This window comes from Piliocolobus tephrosceles, chromosome 12 (genome assembly GCF_002776525.5).
Source record: "Piliocolobus tephrosceles isolate RC106 chromosome 12, ASM277652v3, whole genome shotgun sequence".
NCBI classification, from domain to species: Eukaryota; Metazoa; Chordata; class Mammalia; order Primates; family Cercopithecidae; genus Piliocolobus; species Piliocolobus tephrosceles.
The window spans coordinates 23,193,347-23,213,668 of NC_045445.1; the positions used below are offsets into that span (position 1 = coordinate 23,193,347).

At 46.4% G+C, this 20,322-nt stretch overlaps 1 protein-coding gene across 4 annotated transcripts; it reads left to right on the forward strand.

Annotated features, from left to right (window-relative positions):
• Positions 1-3,923: 3,923 nt before the first annotated feature.
• On the forward strand, positions 3,924-19,838 carry IGSF1 (immunoglobulin superfamily member 1). 4 transcript variants are annotated; one of them, XM_023198800.1, is made up of 20 exons: positions 3,924-4,133; positions 6,554-6,690; positions 6,832-6,858; positions 7,246-7,527; positions 7,828-8,115; positions 10,033-10,317; positions 10,559-10,852; positions 11,356-11,634; positions 11,961-12,081; positions 13,961-14,031; positions 14,111-14,158; positions 14,550-14,840; positions 15,168-15,446; positions 16,121-16,408; positions 17,095-17,382; positions 17,578-17,865; positions 18,057-18,344; positions 18,466-18,744; positions 19,137-19,260; positions 19,412-19,838. In XM_023198800.1, exons 2-20 carry the CDS (start codon positions 6,621-6,623, stop codon positions 19,545-19,547), a joined length of 4,026 nt encoding a protein of 1,341 aa, XP_023054568.1. In that variant the 5' UTR covers positions 3,924-4,133; positions 6,554-6,620; the 3' UTR covers positions 19,548-19,838. The 4 variants fall into 4 exon arrangements, with proteins under 4 accessions (XP_023054568.1, XP_023054569.1, XP_023054570.1 ...); XM_023198801.2 differs by having other exon boundaries at positions 3,934-4,133; positions 14,126-14,158; XM_023198802.2 differs by lacking the exon at positions 6,832-6,858 and having other exon boundaries at positions 4,047-4,133; positions 14,126-14,158.
• Positions 19,839-20,322: the final 484 nt, after the last annotated feature.

Sequence of the window (20,322 nt, forward strand, 5' to 3'; positions counted from 1 at the left end):
CTGATGTTTTTAGGAACAGATTATAAACAGTGGGTAATATTGCAATGATGAGTTTTTAAATTGCTAATTTGTGTTGCTCTTGTAGTTTAGCCAACTTTACTTAATTTTAATTATATAATTGTTTAATTGTACAATACATGGGAATAAAAGAACCAAATTATTGAATTCTATAGTTTCCTTTGGACAAGTGATTACGAGTAAATAAATATTAGAGAGAGACCAGTTGTGCATTCCCAAGTGGCATTTCCCCGCCCCCCCAACACACCCACTCCCACCCCTGCCTCACCATGCAAATACCTACAATTTGGACACACTGGGGGCATGCCAGACTCTGAGACAGAAAAAGGCTTTCCTGGCACTAGTACCTGGAAGCATCCTTCCTGGATCAGGCCTAAACTGCTCATAGAATCTGTGCCTGCCTGCTCTAGGCAGTGAGGCTGAGCCTACCTCCTTTCATTCTGGAGCCACCAACTTCATCCAACACAGGAAAAGGGAATACTGAAACACTTTGAAGCCCACTTTCGGAGCTCTCCTGCATTTTGGGTATCTGTCTCTGAACACCCTCCCTCACCACGTACTTAGATACACACTGTTCCTCGTATAAACGAAAGGCGTATTATGATGCTAAGAGAATTACCATTTGGGGACGGTGGACTAGTAGATTACCTTTTTTGGTAGATGGTACATAAACCAAAAGGAACTTTGTGATTCTGCTATCATTGACACACACACACAAAAATCCTCATTTTCTCCTTCTACCCATTAAATTTGTGAAATTCACCTAGGTATTCACATTGTTGGTTTGCTTTGTGACAAGCACCTAGAAGACTGATCATCCAGGCCTCTATCTAATGTCTTATACCCCACTATGAGTGTTTTGATTAAATAAGTTTTAGTTCTAATTCATCACTTGCATTTGATTTATTCTAGGAAACTTCTTGCACACTCCTGAAAATGTCCTCAGTTATAGCTTCTGGAAATGACTTAGTGCCCCAAACTGTGCCCTTAATAATTAAAGTGCTTGACAAAAGATAAGTTGAAATTCAAGCTCTGTGAGTTGGCCTGAGCTTTCCTTTCCAGCTTTGTCCTCCCCACCTCCAAAGCCTAAGCCCCCTCCTCATCAGGTCTTGCCATTGGAATCTAATCTGTCTGGTTGGGCCTCCTCCCTGCCCCAGAACGACACTTGCTTAGTCCCAGCTGAGTTCCTCACTGATCTACTCCACACTGCTTCTCCGTTGCAGAAAGGGATGGGGCCTGGGACTGGCTGAGGAGTGGGGTGGGATGCTAAAATACACGATCAAACTTTGAATGTACAGACCTCTCCAGAGATCTGACACAGTCCTCAGACGGCTTACCAGAGTGGTGAGGCTGGGGACAGGGGAATGGAACACAATGCTCGTAACTTTCTTGAGAGTGTATGAAACTTAACAGGATCCTTGAGTAGTTTGGAAACCTTCCTGTTTCCCAGTAAAAATCACTGTCCTAAAACATAAAACTGGAAACAAAAAGTGGTTTGCTAGTAAATGTTTAAAAACAGCTCCAGAGATGTGAAGGTTGCTGGGAGAAACTGATTTGTAGCACTTGATTCTTCGGTTGTGAAAATTCTCTGACTGTGGTGAAAATTCTCTGACCATGGCCACTTTCAAGCTACTACCATTATGTCATTGAATGCTGGGATGAGATAAGATGTGACCATTGGGTTCTCCTGAACCATACAGAGCTTGCCAACATCAGTATAACACTGGGAAGGGGTCAAGTTTGCCCTGGGCTTCTCCTGTTTGGGATATATAAAATAAATTTAGGTTTAATAAATATCATCATCTTACACTAGACTTGCTTATGGAGAAAGGCTTCCCACAACACCCTGTGAACCTTGGTGCTTCACCTCTGTCCTTCGAGCTCCACTTTCTTGAAGCTCTTCTATACTATAAATGTTTTGAAAATTGGCATGGATGTTTTCACTCTGACAGATAATAACTGTTAGTATTGTCTTCCAAACAACCATCAAGTTTGTCTAATGTCGCCATCTTAATGTTTCGGGAACTCTTGCCCTCTCCTCCTTCTCTGCTACCGCTGCCCTAGTTTAGGCACACAGTAACAGCAAAGTGCTTGCAATTATCCAAACACATACTACCATGACTTACTTGATGATCTTTTCTATTGCAATCCTCTTTGATTCTCAAGGCTCCTCCTTCTCTGGCTGCCTCCTACTTCTTCTCTAGTATGATTTATCCTTAGACTACAGACTCCTTAAGAAGAGAAACTGTCATCCTTTCTGAACTGTCAGCATCCAGAACAATCCCTGCCACAAAGAAAGTACTTAACATTTGTGTTGATTCAATGACTGCTTGCTGTGTCCTAGGCGCTATGTGGTGGCTTACAGGAAAGTTTCTGTTCAATCCTACCCCAAACCCTTCATTGTAGTAAGTGCAATTATTATCGCCATTTTACAAATAAGAAAACTGAGGCTTGGAGGCTAAATAACTTACCCAGAAACACATCTTTTTATTAATATGCTTATTCTATTCATTACACAATAATCTATAGCTTATAACGGAAGCCACAATTGATATCACCTGATGCATGAAGATATGATAATCAATTTGGCCACTAAAGGAGCTGTTACTTTATTTTTACATAGTTTGTTCTTGAATTAAAGTGCTTTTCATTAGATAATTTGAAATATTTTATGCAGGTAGAAAATGTACATAAAGGGCTGGGCATGGTGACTCACGCCTGTAATCCCAGCAGTTTGGGAGGCCGAGGCTTCCAGACCAGCTTGGCCAACATGGTGGGATGCCGTCTCTACTAAAAAGTACAAAAATTAGCTGAGTGTGGTGGTGTGCGCCTGTAATCCTAGCTACGCAGGAGGCTGAAGCAGGAGGATTGTTTGAGGATGCAGTGAGCCAAGATCGCACCACTGCACTCCAGCCTGGGCAACAGAGTGCAACTCTGTCTAAAAAAAAAATAAATGTATATTTAAAAAATTTTGGCTATTTTCTAGCCAATTAGTCTATCATGTTGATATTTCTTATCAATTAGTCTGTGAGCCCATTGGATGCTATACTTTAATATCATCATATGTTATATATCAGGAGCTTTGGTGTCTTATTCATACATTATCATTATAAAAAGTCTTTCATGGTTAACATTTGTGAAAGGTTGCTCTATATTATCAAAATCATGTTGTTCTAAGACATTTGGGGAAGGGCTTACAGATTAATACTACTAGTAGTAGTGGTGGCAGCAGCAACCACTACCATTTATTGAGCACCTACTATATGCTAGGCCTATTGTGCTGTGAGTTTTACTTACATCATCGCATTGAGGCCTTGTGAAATAGGTTCTGCTGTTTGTTTGTTTTTTACTTTACAGATGGGGAACCTGGGACGCAGAGAGTTTACTCGCTTGAGGTCACACAACTACTGAATGTAAAATGTGGACTAAAATCTAAATTTGTATGTCTCTAAAACCTGGACTTTTAAAACCCCAAGATGGACTTTGAAAGCTGTCCAAGTTACTTAACCCTCTCTGAGTTTCAGTTTCCTCATCTGTAAAACTGAGGGGAGTAACACTTACTTTGTAGAGTTGCTCTGAAGATGAGAAATATAGGATCCCAGAGCCCAGGGGCACATAGTAGGCACTTAAACTGTGGTGGCGATGTTTATGCATGAATGGGGCGTTGAATGGGCAGGGGAAGATCTGAGATCCCGATAAAGGTATTGGGGAGCTGCAGAAAAGGATCTACAAATCTTCTTGAGAGCTGGCCTTCCCCCCCCAGAATACAGTGACCCAGTGAAACTCTGGACCGGCGAGGGGGCAGGGGCCTGAATTTGGCTCCAGCAACCTCTGCAGGGAGTCCGGAGAGAGGCGGGGAGCTGGGAGGGGCGTAGAAATCCCCGTCGTCAGAAGACTGCAGGTGCCAGGCAGAGTTGGTGTAGGTGGGCTCCCAGAGCCCGGCGCAGGGAGGGGAGGAGGTTGGGGCGGGCCGGCAGGCGGGCGGGGGAGAGAGGAAGGCGGGGCTCAGAGCCGAAGAGGCTGTCCTTAGACAGCTCTTCTCATGCCGGGCAGTTTGCTGCATCTGGAGGAGCTCACTGGAGAATCTCCAACATCGCAGCGGGCCTTCAAGTACCGTAAGTACCTGCAAATGAGCGCATAGTTCAGTGGCTGAAGATTAAATACTGGCCACCAGATCCTAAACAAAACCCCGAAAGAGTCTCCTTGCTGTAATTAATTGCCGTAAATCAAACTGCTCCCCAGTCTGTCCCCCCACCCCCTTCATTCCTGCCTTTCTCCTTTCCTCCCCGGATCCCAGACCCGCCTCGGTGAGAATCTCTGGGCACTGTAGGTATCTCCCCTTTTCCTTCTCAGTCTTCCCTCCAAACCCTCAGCGGAGCATGTACCCGGCACCCCGCCGAGCCCAACCCCTTTGATTCCTGGAGCCCTCAAAGCTATGCAGGGGGCGAGCCATTAGACATTTCAGATATGTCACCCTCAAAAGCACTGCGGCGCTGCCTAAGGGTGGGGAAAGTGCTTGGGGTGGAGTAGAAGGGAAGGGTAAAATGGCTAGGCAGCCAAAGTTGGGGGTGGAGGTGGGGTGAAAGGCCAATATGGGCGTGGCCAACTAACCTGAGGCTTGGGGCTGTTCTCACATTCCCCCGGTATAAGATTCATCATTTGGGCTGAATATAAATGGTACAATTTCCTTAGTGATTGAGGAGGGGTCAGCCATGCCAAAAAGCCCAGCTTCCCTGACTCCCCTCAATCCCGCAGTAGGCAAAGATCCTGGTTTAGGGGTCCAAGTGGCAAGGCTGAAACCTCAGATGGCATTTCCTGCGTGTAATCCCAGGTTGAACCTGTCCCTTGGCAGTGGAACCTGGCTTCCCCCAAAAACTCCTGGCCCAAAGCCCCAGGGTAACAAAGCAACAGGGTGGCATCCAAGCTTTGGCCTGGCCCTGAGAGGAGTGGGAGCAAGTGGCTGTAGGAACTGAGATGGAAAGGGCATCTTCAGGGTTCTACACCAGTTTGATGCCCCCTTTGAAAAGAAGAAAAAATGAGCACCTTTTTAAAATGTAATGTTCACTATGTGCCTGGCACTGTACATGTATTATCTGTAACCCAACACAACAATAATGTTAGGTCGATATTACTCCCCCACTTTACAGATAAGGAAAATTCAGAGTGGGTAATCTGAAAATCCTTCGATACAAAGTGAAAAATGAACAATGGACCTACGCTTCCTTGAATTTCTCACTGTCCACTTGTTCCCTACAGTCCAGATACTTTGAACACGAAATATCCTCCTCTTCCTGCTCCTCCATCCTACCCAGTGTTAGCACTGGGGCAAGTTAGAGGCTGAGGTCCAAGGTCAGTCTGGAAAAGCAAAATCAGTTCCTTTCTCTATTCTGAGAGCTGCCTCTTCCCCACTCTTCTGAGCTAAGATTTAATAACAGCTGGAGTCAGCCAGGACTTCAGACTCCCAGTAGAAAGTTAGTGGAAGAGAATTAGCTTGAGTTTGTGTGGCTGGGACATACCTTCCCTTGGTGAAAGGTTACTGTGGGGGGAGGTGGAGAGAGGCATGAAAGCTCAAGAGTCTACCTTGTGTATATGCAAGGTCTATGGTAAATAATGACTTTGGTCCGGGAGAATGGAAAGCCTCCCTGAACACAAATATCTTTGCCGTGTTTCCTGAGATTCAAACAATTCCATTTCCCTTAGAGGCAATCAACAAAACTGTTTAGAAGTTAAGGGCAATGAAAGAATCATTTAGACCTTATGTAAATTAACTCAAGCAGCTTGATTTTCTAACACATGCTTGACACTGGGGTATTGAGCTTTTAGGGGTAGGAGACAAGAATGAGAGTAAGATTGGATCCAAAGCATTCTATGGAAGGGAAGGATATCCAAGGGATCAAGTGAGAGGGGTGAGGGAGGGTGAAGAGGGGGTGAAGGGTGCCTCTGGGAGTTTAAATCATTGTTTTAGATCCATAGGCCTTGGAGTTAAACATGAATTTTAATTTGGGCTCTAATATGTAATATCTTTTGACTTTGGGCAAATTATATATCCTCTCTAAGCCTCAGTTTGTTCATCAGTAAAATGGGATGGTAATAATGCACCCTCTTTTAAGTTGTTGAAAGTCTCTCTCTCTCTCTCTATACACACACACACACACACACACACACACACACACACACATATATGACTCTCTCTCTATATATATGAGAGAGCGTCATATATATATGTGTGCGTGTGTATATCACCTCCCATCTCCCCCATCCGGTGGAGCTTCTGCAGGCTATTCTGGGCCTCTGAGATCCCAGAGAAAAATCCATATTTCAACAAATCTGGCATCTTTGATACCAACAAAGACCTTGAGCAGGAGGATAGGGAAGTGAGGGAAAGGAGCAAGGAGAGGAAGCAGCAGGTGACCTTGTAATACCCTGCATGCCTGTGAGGAAGTACAATGTAGGGTTGTCAAGTGCAATTTAGCCATCTAAAGTAAACTTTAAGGAGCAGGACAAGTCTTCTGAGTAAAAACAATTCTGCTTTTAGATACCACCACCTGCTGAGGAGAAAAATTCTTCAAGACTCAGAGCACACAGCCAGCACCAGAGGCCCCATGACCCTGGACAGACCAGGGGAGGGAGCCACCATGCTGAAGACATTCACTGTTTTGCTCTTTTGCATTCGTAAGTACAAGAAAGGGGTGAGGGGCAAGTGACCCTGTCATAGGTACCCACTTGTTAGGGGTGGGAGAGGAAAGTATTGAGGTTTGAGCACAGGGTGGAGACAACAAGGGACCTCTCCTTTACCATTATCTCTCTTTTCAGGGATGAGTCTGGGTATGACATTGATAGGTAAGTGAGTCCTGGCCTCTCAGTCACCTCCTTCCTAAAGGATCCAAGATGCTCGCGTGTCTCCATGACCCTGGACATAATGCCTTGAGATTCTAGAGATAGATTGGGCTGATTGGGAATCAGAGGACTTGGTTTCCTATGGCATGGTGAAAAGCTTTATCTCAGATGGAAAAGAAACCATCAGACCTTATTCTCCAACTCATTTGGACCCCTTGACCAAATATCTTGGGGTTCTTATATGATGCCCCACAGGAGCACATTCCTGTCCCCAAGGGAAGACAAAATGAGGGATCTGGGTCCGGGCTAATTTTAAGGGACATTGTGGGACATGTTATGGGAGGGAGAGGGCTGGACTGCTCACATCTTTTTGATCTGTGGGAATAACAGTGATGGACCCTCAACCAGAGCTGTGGATAGAGTCCAACTACCCCCAGGCCCCTTGGGAGAACATCACGCTTTGGTGCCGAAGCCCCTCTCAGATATCAAGCAAGTTCCTGTTGCTGAAGGATAAGACACAGATGACCTGGATCCGCCCTTCCCGCAAGACCTTCCAAGTTTCATTCCTTATAGGTGCCCTTACTGAGTCCAATGCAGGTCTTTACCGATGCTGCTACTGGAAGGAGCCAGGCTGGTCAAAGCCCAGTAAAGTTCTAGAGTTGGAGGCACCAGGTAAGAAGACAGCGATACTCAAGAATTGACTCCAGCTCCTGAGATTCAAACTTGCCTTCCAGGGGAGGGTTTGTTTCTCAAATGCATGCAAGCACACATCCCACAGTTAGTAAATAAGGGCCTACTTTGTATTGGGCAATGCAGAGGGGGGATGCAGACTCTGGAGCAGAGATGGGAGAAGGAGGGGTGACAAACAAGGATCATACAGGGAAACCTCAATTAAAGTAGAGCTCTCCTCTGCTGCTCCCTAGACAGTACTATTCTTGCTTTACCTAATTCCAGTTAATTCTATCCTTCCAGGCCAGCTGCCCAAGCCCATCTTCTGGATTCAGGCTGAGACTCCCCCTCTTCCTGGATGTAATGTTAACATCCTCTGCCATGGCTGGCTGCAGGATTTGGTATTCATGCTGTTTAAAGAGGGATATGCAGAGCCTGTGGATTACCAAGTCCCAACTGGGACAATGGCCATATTCTCCATTGACAACCTGACACCTGAGGATGAAGGGGTTTACATCTGCCGCACTCATATCCAGATGCTCCCCACCCTGTGGTCAGAGCCCAGCAACCCCCTGAAGCTGGTTGTAGCAGGTGGGTGTGGCTATGGCTGCTGGCATCTGGCAATTGTTGTCCCAGGGATCATGGCTGGTTGAGCTAGGGTTTCTGATTTTACTTTCCTCAGCCAGTTTCTAAGGCCCTGCAAGGCCCCATGAGCTAGAGTCGTTTGAAGTTTTACTGAGATATAAATTAGAATCGCATGTGCTGCAAGGCAGATGTATGGGAGCCAATCATTTGACTAGTAAAGGAGCCCAGCCAACTGGCCAGCAGCTTCAGCTCATCACAGCTTTGTTGTTCTCTACTTGTTGAATATCATACATTCATTCATTAATTCAACCAGTATTTATTGAGCACCTAATATGTGCCAGGCACTGCCACTGCAATCTTATCAATGGAGTCTTAAATTTGGAAATGTATTTTATTTGTAATTGTTATTTTTATGTATGGAAAACAGAATGGATTGCTAGTGTTGGTGAGTAAAAACAAAGAAAACAAATGACAAAGAATGTGATAGCTCATATTTTAGAAATGGCTTTATAAACTGCCTTGGTTCCCTATCAGTAGAGCTAGTAAGGCAGCACCAATCTCTAAGTATAGAAGAAGTTTCCCCAAAATGTAAAATGCCAGACATGTCCCAGTCCCAACTCTCCCACCCCATGGCCTGGAAGTTTCTAGATGGAATTGGCCACATTTGCTTTAGTCTCTCCATCCAGCTAAATAGGCTTGGGGAAAGCTGTGGTGCTACAGATAATACCCTAGACTTAGAAGCGGTAATACTGGTTTCTAGTTCCATCTCTGACACTGCCTCCCTGCATGATCTTGAGCAAGTCACTTCACTTTTCTGTGCTTTGGCTTCCTCTACTCTAAAAATGGGATAAGAGTATCTATCTGATCTACTGTGTAATGCTTATCTCTATGCCTCAGTTTCCTGATCTGCAAAATTGGTTTAATAATAATGCCTACCTCACAGGGTTGTTGTGAGGATTTGCCTAAATATATATGTACAGTGCCTGGCATATAAGTTCTCAATAAATGGTAGATATTAATTTTGTTAGTATAGCTTTTTATTGAGGATCAAAGAACAAAAAAAACTGCTTGTTTGAACCGAGTGTATGAATGTTTGTTGTACTCATGCCCTTTCAGCATAGATTCCACTAACACACACATCCATAGTTACCTGTTCAACAATATCCCCCACCAACCAGTTCATGGGCTTTTTGCTAGCAGAGACTTTGTCTTCTTTTCTCATATACATCTAGACTTACATGATGCTTGATGCATACTAAATGCTCAGTGAGCATATGACAGAGCTGATCCTTCCATAATGAATAGATAAGTGTGCCTGGCATTGGGGTGGGGGTAGAAAGGAGTGGTAGGAGGTGAGGTTTGCCCTCACTTTCGTGTACAATCTCCTTGGCGAAACAATCCATGGAAATGAATGTGTAGCTCTGTAACAGAGATTTCTTTGGGTTGCAGACTTACTGGCCAAGCCCTCTTTATTGGCTTTTTTCTGTCTTGTTGTGGAAGTAGGATCTTAAATGAGCTTAATGTATTCAAAAGCTCTCCTTAATACTTCAGTGGCATTCATGCTCTGCAAAGATGAAATCATTGTTATTTTCAGAGGTTTGGTTTTTCTGGTGGTTGAAAGAACTACATTTGGCATTTCAGGGACCTAAAGATACAGGGAATTGTGGATGTGGATCTTCCACTGAGATACACCCCTACACATGGTTAGAGCTCAGTGAAGCTGACAGATTCTTGAGAGAGAACAGGGATATAAGTGAATCTACCCATGATTATGTTATAGAGGCAGAGATCCAAGGAAGGGATAGGGAAGAGAAGGTAAACTTCAGCTACCACTTCTTGTTCAAAGAAATTAAGAAAGAGAAAACAGAAGACAACAGGAAAGAATCATCTTGCCTCTAACTTTAGGGTCTCTTCCCTTTGTAGGACTCTACCCCAAACCAACTTTGACAGCCCATCCTGGGCCCATCATGGCACCTGGAGAAAGCCTGAATCTCAGGTGTCAAGGGCCAATCTATGGAATGACCTTTGCCCTAATGAGGGTTGAAGACTTGGAGAAGTCCTTTTACCACAAGAAGACAATAAAAAATGAGGCATATTTCTTCTTCCAGTCTTTGAAGATCCAAGATACTGGACATTACCTCTGCTTTTACTATGACGCTTCATATAGAGGTTCACTCCTTAGTGATGTCCTGAAAATCTGGGTAACTGGTAAGAGACGGGCATGCCATGAAACTTAGGTTAAGGGCTAAGAATACAAATCTCCCTCTGTGCTCCCTGGAGAACCTAATCATGTGGCCAGGCTAACAGTAGAGAAGGGAACAGAATTTGTAAAACTGGGTGTAGGCAGGTTTTTCCAAGGGTGGTTTGGAGGAAGCGAAGGAAAAGAATCCTAAGGAGTGGGAGCAGGAAGTGAAATCCTTAGTGCTTTTTATTCTGGGTCTTGTCCTAGACACTTTCCCCAAGACCTGGCTACTTGCTCGGCCCAGTCCTGTGGTCCAAATGGGTCAGAATGTGAGCCTACGGTGTCGAGGACCCGTGGATGGAGTGGGTCTTGCACTCTATAAGAAAGGAGAAGACAAACCAGTTCAGTTTTTGGATGCCACCAGCATCGATGACAACACATCATTCTTCCTCAATAATGTAACCTACAGTGATACTGGCATCTATAGCTGCCAGTATCTTCTCACCTGGAAGACCTCCATTAGGATGCCATCACACAACACTGTGGAGCTTATGGTTGTAGGCAAGTGTAAACAATTGTTTTTGTTATCAACCTGTTTGTTTTTATCATCATCGTGGTGTTGTAAGAAGGAGCTAGTTGCCTTGTATCCTCTGAGAGCTATGAGCAAAACGCATACAAACACACACACACACACACACACACACACACGGAAGGTGGTGTAGAACTTTCTTCCAAAACTTTAGTGACTTTGTCTCCCAGGATTGTTCCTCAAGCTCCACCTCTCAGTATGGCACAGCCCCATTGTAACCCCTGGGAAAATTATTTTTCTTTAGGCCAGGGGAAGTTTACAGGTATGAGGTCTTCCTGACTGGTAGGGAACCAGGAATCTTTAGATCACCAAGGGGTGGGCAAAAGAATTCTAATGCACAGTCAAATCTTGAAGCCACTGACGAAGTGGAGGTGGAAAGGAAGAGAAGATCAAATGGGGAGCTCAGAAACATTTTCTGGGGAGAGGGTACTAGGTTTGAGGTCACTTCTCACTCTGGTCTCTGGATTGGTTTCAGTTAAGCCCCCCAAACCCTCCCTGTCAGCTTGGCCAAGCACTGTGTTCAAGCTAGGAAAGGCCATCACCCTTCGGTGCCGAATATCTCATCCAGTACTGGAATTTTCTCTGGAATGGGAAGAAAGAGGAACATTCCAAAAATTCTCAGTAGACGGAGACTTCATCATCAGTAATGTTGATGGGAAAGGCACAGGGACCTACAGTTGCAGCTATCGCGTAGAGACACATCCTAACATCTGGTCACATCGCAGTGAGCCCCTGAAACTGATGGGGCCAGCAGGTGAGAGGATAACTCTTCAGAGGAATGCCCCTCCATACCCCAGGGATCCCAGATCAGTGCCCAGAAAGATATGGAAAAGGGAGTCAGGGGCCTGAAAATCAGAGCCCTTGGGTTTCAGCACCCTTCCCCTGGGGTGGTCTCACAATTCTCAAAGGCAGTTAGCAGGATAATTTCAAGGCTCCCATTCTCCATGAAAAAGAAGGCCACTTCTGCCTCACCTTCCCAATATAAGCCCTCTCAGTAACCAGATTGTCCTCACCCCATGAATGTATTCACCTGCCCCCGTCCCCATCAAGGCCTCTGATTCTGGTCTTCTCTGGCCACAGGCTATCTCACCTGGAATTATGTTCTGAATGAAGCTATCAGGTTGTCTCTAATCGTGCAGCTTGTTGCCTTGCTGTTGGTAGTGCTGTGGATAAGGTGGAAGTGTCGGAGACTCAGAATCAGGTAACTGTCTTGTCCCAGCCCCCTGTTCCCCCCCAACCTAATAGAGTCTGAAGAATAAGTCATACCCTAATTGAGACAAGCCACAGAGGCACACCCTATAGAACCCCCATCTTCTGGGCTTTGGGAACAAGACTTTCTCACTTCAGCTGTCTCTTTCGCCTCACAGAGGGGTCAGCACTCAAGCCAGAGGGTGGAGAAATGCATAGTTCTCAGAGGCAGGAGGAGTAATCAGAACTTCATTCACTGACATCCCCCCTGAGGGTGCCCAAATCTCCACTACAGACCATCCTGCCCTCAGAGATGATTGATGTCTCCCTCATTAACTTGTTCTGGATTTTTCCTCTTGTAAGAAGCCATGCTGTCTTGTCTTCCAGGCTGTTACCCAACTCCTATCCCAACTTTTCACCCTTATCCCTAGCTCTCAGGAGCTATTAAACCTTGTGATGCATCCTAGTTGCCTTAGTAACCAGTCTCTGACACTGTGGCCTCCAACCACCTGTGCAGAGCATTCGGGGAATATAGACTTGATCTGGATGGCCATCTGATGTGACATTGGACAGAGCAACAGAATCAGACTGTTTCCTCTGACTCACAAACTCGCAGGCCAAACAGATTCTCCTGCCATTTCCTTTGATTCTATGGTGTGCTCTGGGCCATCTGCCTCTCTCATCTCCATGGCTTGTGCTCAGCCTACTCTACCGGGAACAAGGAGAGTCATGACCACTTCTGACCTAGTAGGGATGTTAGCTCCTGAATACCTTGTCTACTTCCCCCTACTCCCTGCTTCTGGTTGGAACCCCGCCCTGCAACTGTGGTCAGTGTGTCTGGGAGTATTCAGTGCACAATGGATTATAATTATAATTATGATTATATGTGTCTGTGCTTTCTGCTGGAATCTGGGGGCCAAAATACTTGGGCAACTAGAAGCGAGCCACCAAAGCCTTCTGCAAAAACCACCACCCTTCGAGTTTTCAAAAAGTTTCAGCAGGGGTCAAGTTCTACTGCTTTCTGGAACCTGACCTGGATCCCATATTCATTAGAGTAATCTCCAAGCCAGTGGTTAGAAAAAAAAAATGTAGCTTTATGTGCCCCACCCCAGCCCAGCAACACAGCATCAAAGAATAAGATCAGAAACCAGATTTCAGAGAAAGGAGCTTGAAAATCATGTTTTCCTCACCAGGAAGGATGGTCAGTGTTTTCTAAGTAAAAATTTTCCAATGGATTTTGGGTTAATATCACCTAATTCTACAAGACCCATGACCCAAAGCTGCTGCACATTTCTAGTTATAATCTGGTTGAGGGGAGAGTTTCTACTCTCTGAAAAGCTTAGCTCAGCACTGACAATCTTCTAGTAATTCACCACAGCTGCCTAGGCAACCCTTCCATAACAAAGGCAGGTGAGGCAGGTGGATCTGAGGACCAATACTGCCATAACAACTGCTTCCAAACTTAAACTTGATGACTGAGAAATACTCACGGTTTCTCCCTCCACCCCCACACACACCACCCAGAGCTGCCGATCACACTGAGCTCCAGGGATTCTGAGAGCTCCAGATAATATAAAAGCATTTTCACATCTGACATCTCAATTCCAGCAACAGCCTAATCAGGAGCCATGGGGAGCTGACATATGATATAGGCTGGGGAGGGGGAGAGGGCAGAGGGGACATGTGGGTCACGAAAGAGCAAGAGGTTTGTAGGTGGTAAGGCCCTCAAAAAGAAAAGTCACTGATGTCAGAAAAGATTATATCCCATTATCTTGGCCATATCCAGTCCCCATTGGGTAGCGAGTAAGCCAATGACATAAATTGCCGCCCCCTTTCCTCCACCCTCCCCCTAATCCCAGCAACTCCTCTCATCTCTTTTCTGGTCTCACTAGAGAAGCCTGGTTGCTGGGAACAGCTCAAGGGGTCACCATGCTCTTCATAGTCACGGCCCTTCTCTGCTGTGGTGAGTACAAGTGGGGGAAGGGGCCCGGGCAGAAGGCCAGGGTGAAGTCCCAGTGGGGGAGGGGGCTGAGTCCTGGCAGCAATTTCTTTTGCAGGACTGTGCAATGGGGTATTGATAGAAGAGACTGGTGAGTTTTTCCTGCTCCAGACTGGGACATTCCTCCCTGGAGATCCGAAATAACTACAGAGCGTCAGTGTCATTGGCCAGGGAGTGACTGGTTGGGAGGGAAGGACAGCCAGGAAGGGGCACTTGCTAAAGCTGCTGGCAAAATTCAGCCTCCAACTTTGCCTTTCTGCCTGCAAAATTTCCTCCAAGCTTCTGCACTTTTCTGAGGCTCAGCTATAAGACACCAGCTTCCCCTTTCCCCAGCACCTGAGGAAGGAAGGAAAGAAGGAAAGGATTTGGATTTGGGTTGCAAGGGGAGGTGGGCAGTGTGATCCGGGTAGGGGGTTCAAGGGCGAGGAGGAGGGAGGGGAAGGGAGGCGGGAGGATGGCTTCATTAATTCTGCTGTTTCTAGAAATAGTCATGCCAACCCCTAAGCCTGAGCTGTGGGCAGAGACCAACTTTCCTCTGGCCCCGTGGAAGAACTTAACCCTCTGGTGCAGAAGCCCTTCTGGCTCAACTAAGGAGTTTGTGCTGCTGAAGGACGGGACCGGGTGGATTGCAACTCGCCCGGCCTCAGAGCAGGTCCGGGCTGCTTTCCCCCTTGGCGCCCTGACCCAGAGCCATACCGGGAGCTACCACTGCCATTCATGGGAGGAGATGGCTGTATCGGAGCCCAGTGAGGCACTTGAGCTGCTGGGGACAGGTAAGAAAAGGTAGAGGGTTTCCCGGAGTTATCCCCAGTGCCCCCTGGGACTCCAACACTGCTCCTGGGAGTGAGGGAACGAATTTACAGGGACCCTGGAGCCCAAGGGGCTTGTGCTGCATGTAGGAGAGGAGGGGTGCTGAAATGGTAGGGGGTTACGGGGCAGGGGGAGGGGCGGGATGGGAAAGAGAGTGTGAGGAGACTGACTGGAAGAGCCTAGGGCCAGCCCAGAATGAATGTCTTTATTTGCTGACAAAGAGACCCTGAGTATCCTATCTGGGCAACTGCAAACTTCTAACTCATTTTCCACCCCATTCTGTTTTCCAGACATCCTCCCCAAACCTGTCATTTCTGCTTCCCCCCCAATCCGGGGCCAGGAACTACAACTCCGGTGCAAAGGATGGCTGGCAGGCATGGGGTTTGCTCTGTATAAGGAGGGACAGCAAGAACCTGTCCAGCAACTTGGTGCAGTTGGAAGGGAAGCCTTTTTTACAATCCAAAGAATGGAGGATAAAGACGAAGGCAATTACAGCTGCCGCACTCACACTGAACAACGCCCCTTCAAGTGGTCTGAGCCCAGTGAGCCCCTGGAGCTTGTCATAAAAGGTAGAGCTGAAAAGGATGTGTGAGGAAGAGGGGCGGGGTGGAGGGAAAGGCAAAGCCCTGGGTCAGACACTCCTCTCCCTGCAGCAAACTTTGCTGCTGGTCCTGGGAGTCTGTGTCCAATCTTAGAGCCAGGCAGGCGTGGCGCTGGGAGTGCCAGGGCCTCTGGCTGCACGATATTAATAGCCATAATCGTTATTAATAGCTTTGGTTCATGGAGTGTGATTTAATTTTTCTAATTATTTTCACATCAATTATCTCACTTCACCATAGAGCAACTCTTCAAGGTGGGTGAAGCAGGTACCATTTTCCCCTGGTCCAAATGGGCAAAGTGAGACTCAGAGAATCAGCAGAGCCCCAAGAAAAATTCTACCTTTTTACTAGCCTCCATTGCCTCACACTGAGGATTCATCTGGAGGTAGTGAGGGGTGGGGTTGAAGGGTCCCTGTGTGAGAAGTCCATCTGCAAAGTGGATTTACTTTACTTTTTAAATGCACTTACTTCTGAATGAAAGACTATAGAAAGCAGAGAAGCCTCCTAGAACCAATATTTGCTATATTTGCTTTCTCTCTTTCTTGTTCTTAATTTGGTTTTGTGTTGTATTTTGTTATTTTTGTTTTGTTTCGTTTTGTTTTTGTTGTTGTTGTTGTTTTTTGTTTTGTTTTTTTGCCTTCTAGAAATGTACCCTAAGCCCTTCTTCAAGACATGGGCCAGCCCTGTGGTCACCCCTGGTGCCCGAGTGACTTTCAATTGCTCCACCCCCCACCAGCATATGAGCTTTATTCTTTACAAAGATGGAAGTGAAATAGCATCCAGTGACAGGTCCTGGGCAAGTCCAGGGGCCAGTGCAGCTCACTTTCTAATCATTTCGGTGGGCATTGGTGATGGAGGGAATTACAGCTGCCGATATTATGACTTTTCTATCTGGTCTGAGCCCAGCGACCCTGTGGAGCTCGTGGTGACAGGTTAGGAGGGGGACTCCAGGTAGAGGTGGTGCCAACCCTGGGATGGTGGGTGGAAGGCTGTCAGTGGGAGAGGAAGAAATGTTTCTTCTAAAAAACACTGAGAAAGTGCTTAGGACAGTGGCTGGTCCATAGTGACCAGTCCATGATGCACAGCTGTTCATGTTATTATTACAGGAACAAGAAACAAAGGCGGTGGGGAGGCAGGCAATTCATTTCTGGGGAAATAAATGAGGCAGATGGGGGTGTCCAATTCCAAGAGCTCAGTTCAAGTTGCCCTATTTCTGCACATTTTTATGGCTTGGCCTTGAGCTTTAGGCTCAATGTCCACTTTTTCTCTAGCTGGGCTGTCAGAAATAGGTGGGCTGGACGGCTCTCAGAGAAAGGGAAAAGACCTTGAAATGTCAGCTGCATACTATACAACTACACAACTGTGCATAAGTGGAGTCCCAATTATGTAAACAGTTATAGCTACATGGACATGGGAATGTATATAAAGAATAATGGCAAAGAAATATTAAAAACACTTATCTTTGAGTGGTAGAATTGTGTTTCCTTCATTGCTTTTTTTCTATATTTTCTAATTTTTGACAACAAACATATATTGTGTCTTACAATAACACTTTAAAAGGCTATTTGCAGGATGTGAGGGCTGGGTTTATCTCATGCTGTTGTCTCTTTAATTTCAGAATTCTACCCCAAACCCACTCTCCTGGCACAGCCAGGTCCCGTGGTGTTTCCTGGGAAGAGTGTGACCCTGCGCTGCCAAGGGACTTTCCAGGGCATGAGGTTCGCCCTCTTGCAGGAGGGAGCCCAGGTTCCCTTACAGTTTCAGAGTGTCTCAGGGAACTCAGCTGACTTCCTTCTCCACACTGTTGGAGCAGAGGACTCTGGGAACTATAGCTGTATCTACTATGAGACAACCATGTCAAACAGGGGGTCATATCTCAGTATACCCCTTATGATCTGGGTGACTGGTAAGGACAGAGCGGACATGGGGCTGGGATGGAGATCATTGGAGTAGGGGTTAGGGAGGGTAATTCCTCCTAGAAGTCTAGGCTAGGCCATGGAGGGGAACTATTGTGTCCAAGAGGAGAAAGATAGAGGGTTAATTTAAGCAGGAACTGATAAGTTTCTATAGTCACCACTTTACAACCTTGGTCTCTTTCTAGACACATTCCCTAAGCCATGGTTGTTTGCTGAGCCCAGTTCTGTGGTTCCCATGGGGCAGAATGTTACTCTCTGGTGCCGAGGGCCAATCCATGGTGTAGGATACATTCTGCACAAAGAAGAAGAAGCCACTTCAATGCAGCTCTGGGGATCCACCAGTAATGATGGGGCATTCCCCATCACCAATATATCTGGTGCTAGCATGGGGCGTTACAGCTGCTGCTACCACCCTGACTGGACCAGTTCTATCAAGATACAACCTAGCAACACCCTGGAACTCATAGTCACAGGTAAGGGGAAGAGGCTGTCAAGTGGGCATGGAAGTGGAGAAAGGAGGGAATAGACTGGTTCATGGGAGATAGTTTTCGGAGAGCTCGAGGAGAGGCAACCAATTGTCTTTCCTCTTTATTGAGCAGAGACCCCAGGGGTGATGCACTGGAAAGTGACCTCTTCTCTTTGACCAGGAGTCCATTTCTTGCAGGCTTACTCCCCAAACCCAGCCTATTAGCCCAGCCTGGTCCCATGGTGTCCCCTGGCGAAAATATGACTCTTCAGTGTCAAGGGCAACTGCCAGACTCAACATTTGTCCTGCTGAAGGAGGGGACTCAGGAGCCCTTAGAGCAACAGAGGCCAAGTGGGTACAGGGCTGACTTCTGGATGCCAGCAGTGAGAGGTGAAGATTCTGGGATCTATAGCTGTGTTTATTATTTGGACTCTGCTCCCTTTGCAGCTTCAAATCACAGTGATTCCCTGGAGATCTGGGTGACTGGTAAGGTCCTGGAGACTTCAGTACGAGTCATGATTTTGTAGTTTTTAGCAGTCAGCAATAAGGGGGTAAAGGGCTAAGTTCAGGATCACTTATTCTAACTCTGTGTCCTTGTTGGTTGCAGACAAGCCCCCTAAACCCTCTCTGTCAGCCTGGCCCGGCACCATGTTCAAGCTAGGGAAGGACATCATCCTTCAGTGCCGAGGACCCCTGCCAGGTGTTGAATTTGTCCTAGAACATGATGGAGAAGAAGCACCTCAGCAGTTTTCAGAGGATGGAGACTTTGTCATCAACAATGTAGAAGGAAAAGGCATTGGAAACTACAGCTGCAGCTACCGCCTCCAGGCCTACCCTGATATCTGGTCAGAACCTAGTGATTCCCTGGAGCTGGTGGGGGCAGCAGGTAAGAGAATAATCTCTCCATGATCCTGGTGTGACACACCTGGGATCCCAGGGACAGTCCCCATGGAGACATCTCAAATCAGGAGAATGGAGGGGCTTTGGAACCAGGGACCTATAGTGTGTCATCTTTCTCCTAAGGATGGTGAGGAGGTGGAACCTTAAATGTTTTTGAAGATAGTGAGTGGGTTTATTTCCAGGCCTCTTGGCCCCAAGGAAAGGAGGGCTGCTTCTGCCTCAGCATAAACTCTGCCACTGCCCACCTGCTCTGTAGTCTGAACACATGGCTCCCACATGAACCCTAAAGAAGACCAGAGTGTGGGGCAATACCAGATTAAGGGGAACATACACATGCTAATCTCCATGGCCTTGGTTTCTCCTCTTTCATCACCACAGGGCCTGTGGCTCAGGAGTGCACAGTAGGGAACATTGTCCGAAGTAGCCTAATCGTGGTGGTTGTTGTAGCCTTGGGGGTAGTGCTAGCCATAGAGTGGAAGAAGTGGCCTCGACTGCGAACCAGGTAAATAAATGCCTCATTATGGCCCCCTTCTGTGAACCAGGTGGTGCTAGAAAAACAATCATATAAATGCTTCCCTAGTATCTGAGCCCCACCATGCAATCTGTTTTCAGGTTCTGGATCCTCCCTTACTCATGTCTTTTTCTTTACATAGAGGCTCAGAGACAGATGGAAGAGACCAGACCATTGCCCTTGAAGAGTGTAACCAAGAAGGAGAACCAGGCACCCCCGCCAATTCTCCTTCATCAACCTCTCGGAGAATCTCTGTGGAACTGCCAGTCCCAATATAATAATCTCCTCCTTTACAAGAGCTTTCCTCTCCTCTCTCTTGCTTTCAGAGACCTGTAAATCCAACTAGTTACCCTGCAAGTCAGCTCCATCTGCTCATCTGCTGTCCCTTGGTCTCTAATCACCTGAGCTGGGTAAAGAGTATTCTGGGAGTTGACAGCTCTGCCAGGGTGAGATGTTTCCTGAAGAGAGGTTCCCCACCCCTGTAACTCCTCACTGTACTGATTTACTGGCGCATGAAATTCTATTAAAAATGCATTCTTCTGAATAAAAAGAGCATTCACTATTTAACTGCAAAAACTATGGCTGTGGTCTTCTGTTGGTCTGTTTTCCACTAACAATTTAGAAATGATGTATTGGAGCTGACCTCGATGGCAGAATAAGAGAGTGCAGGGCTATGAGAAAAGAGAAAGTTGTTCAAGGATGGGTGTGGGGAAGGGGCTCCAAAATAGCTACTTCCCAGTTTGGTTTGACACGTATTCACTGACCAGAGTATTATTTTGCCCTTCTATTGGATGAATGAATGAATGGCAACACTCTCTCCTGGTTGAGCCTGAGAAGGGAAAACACAGACATTACATGCATTTCACCATGTTACGTTTGGGTCCATAGTACATCCACTTTCAAACAGCGGGATTGGCCCTCAGCAGAACTTTGAAACTGGAAAAGCGTGCTTTGTGGCCCTTACCTAGCAATCCCAGGGTGTAAATGAATTCACTCTTAAGTATGAACAATTAATCAAATATGATACTTTGCCTCTCTCTAAAGAGAGTCCCA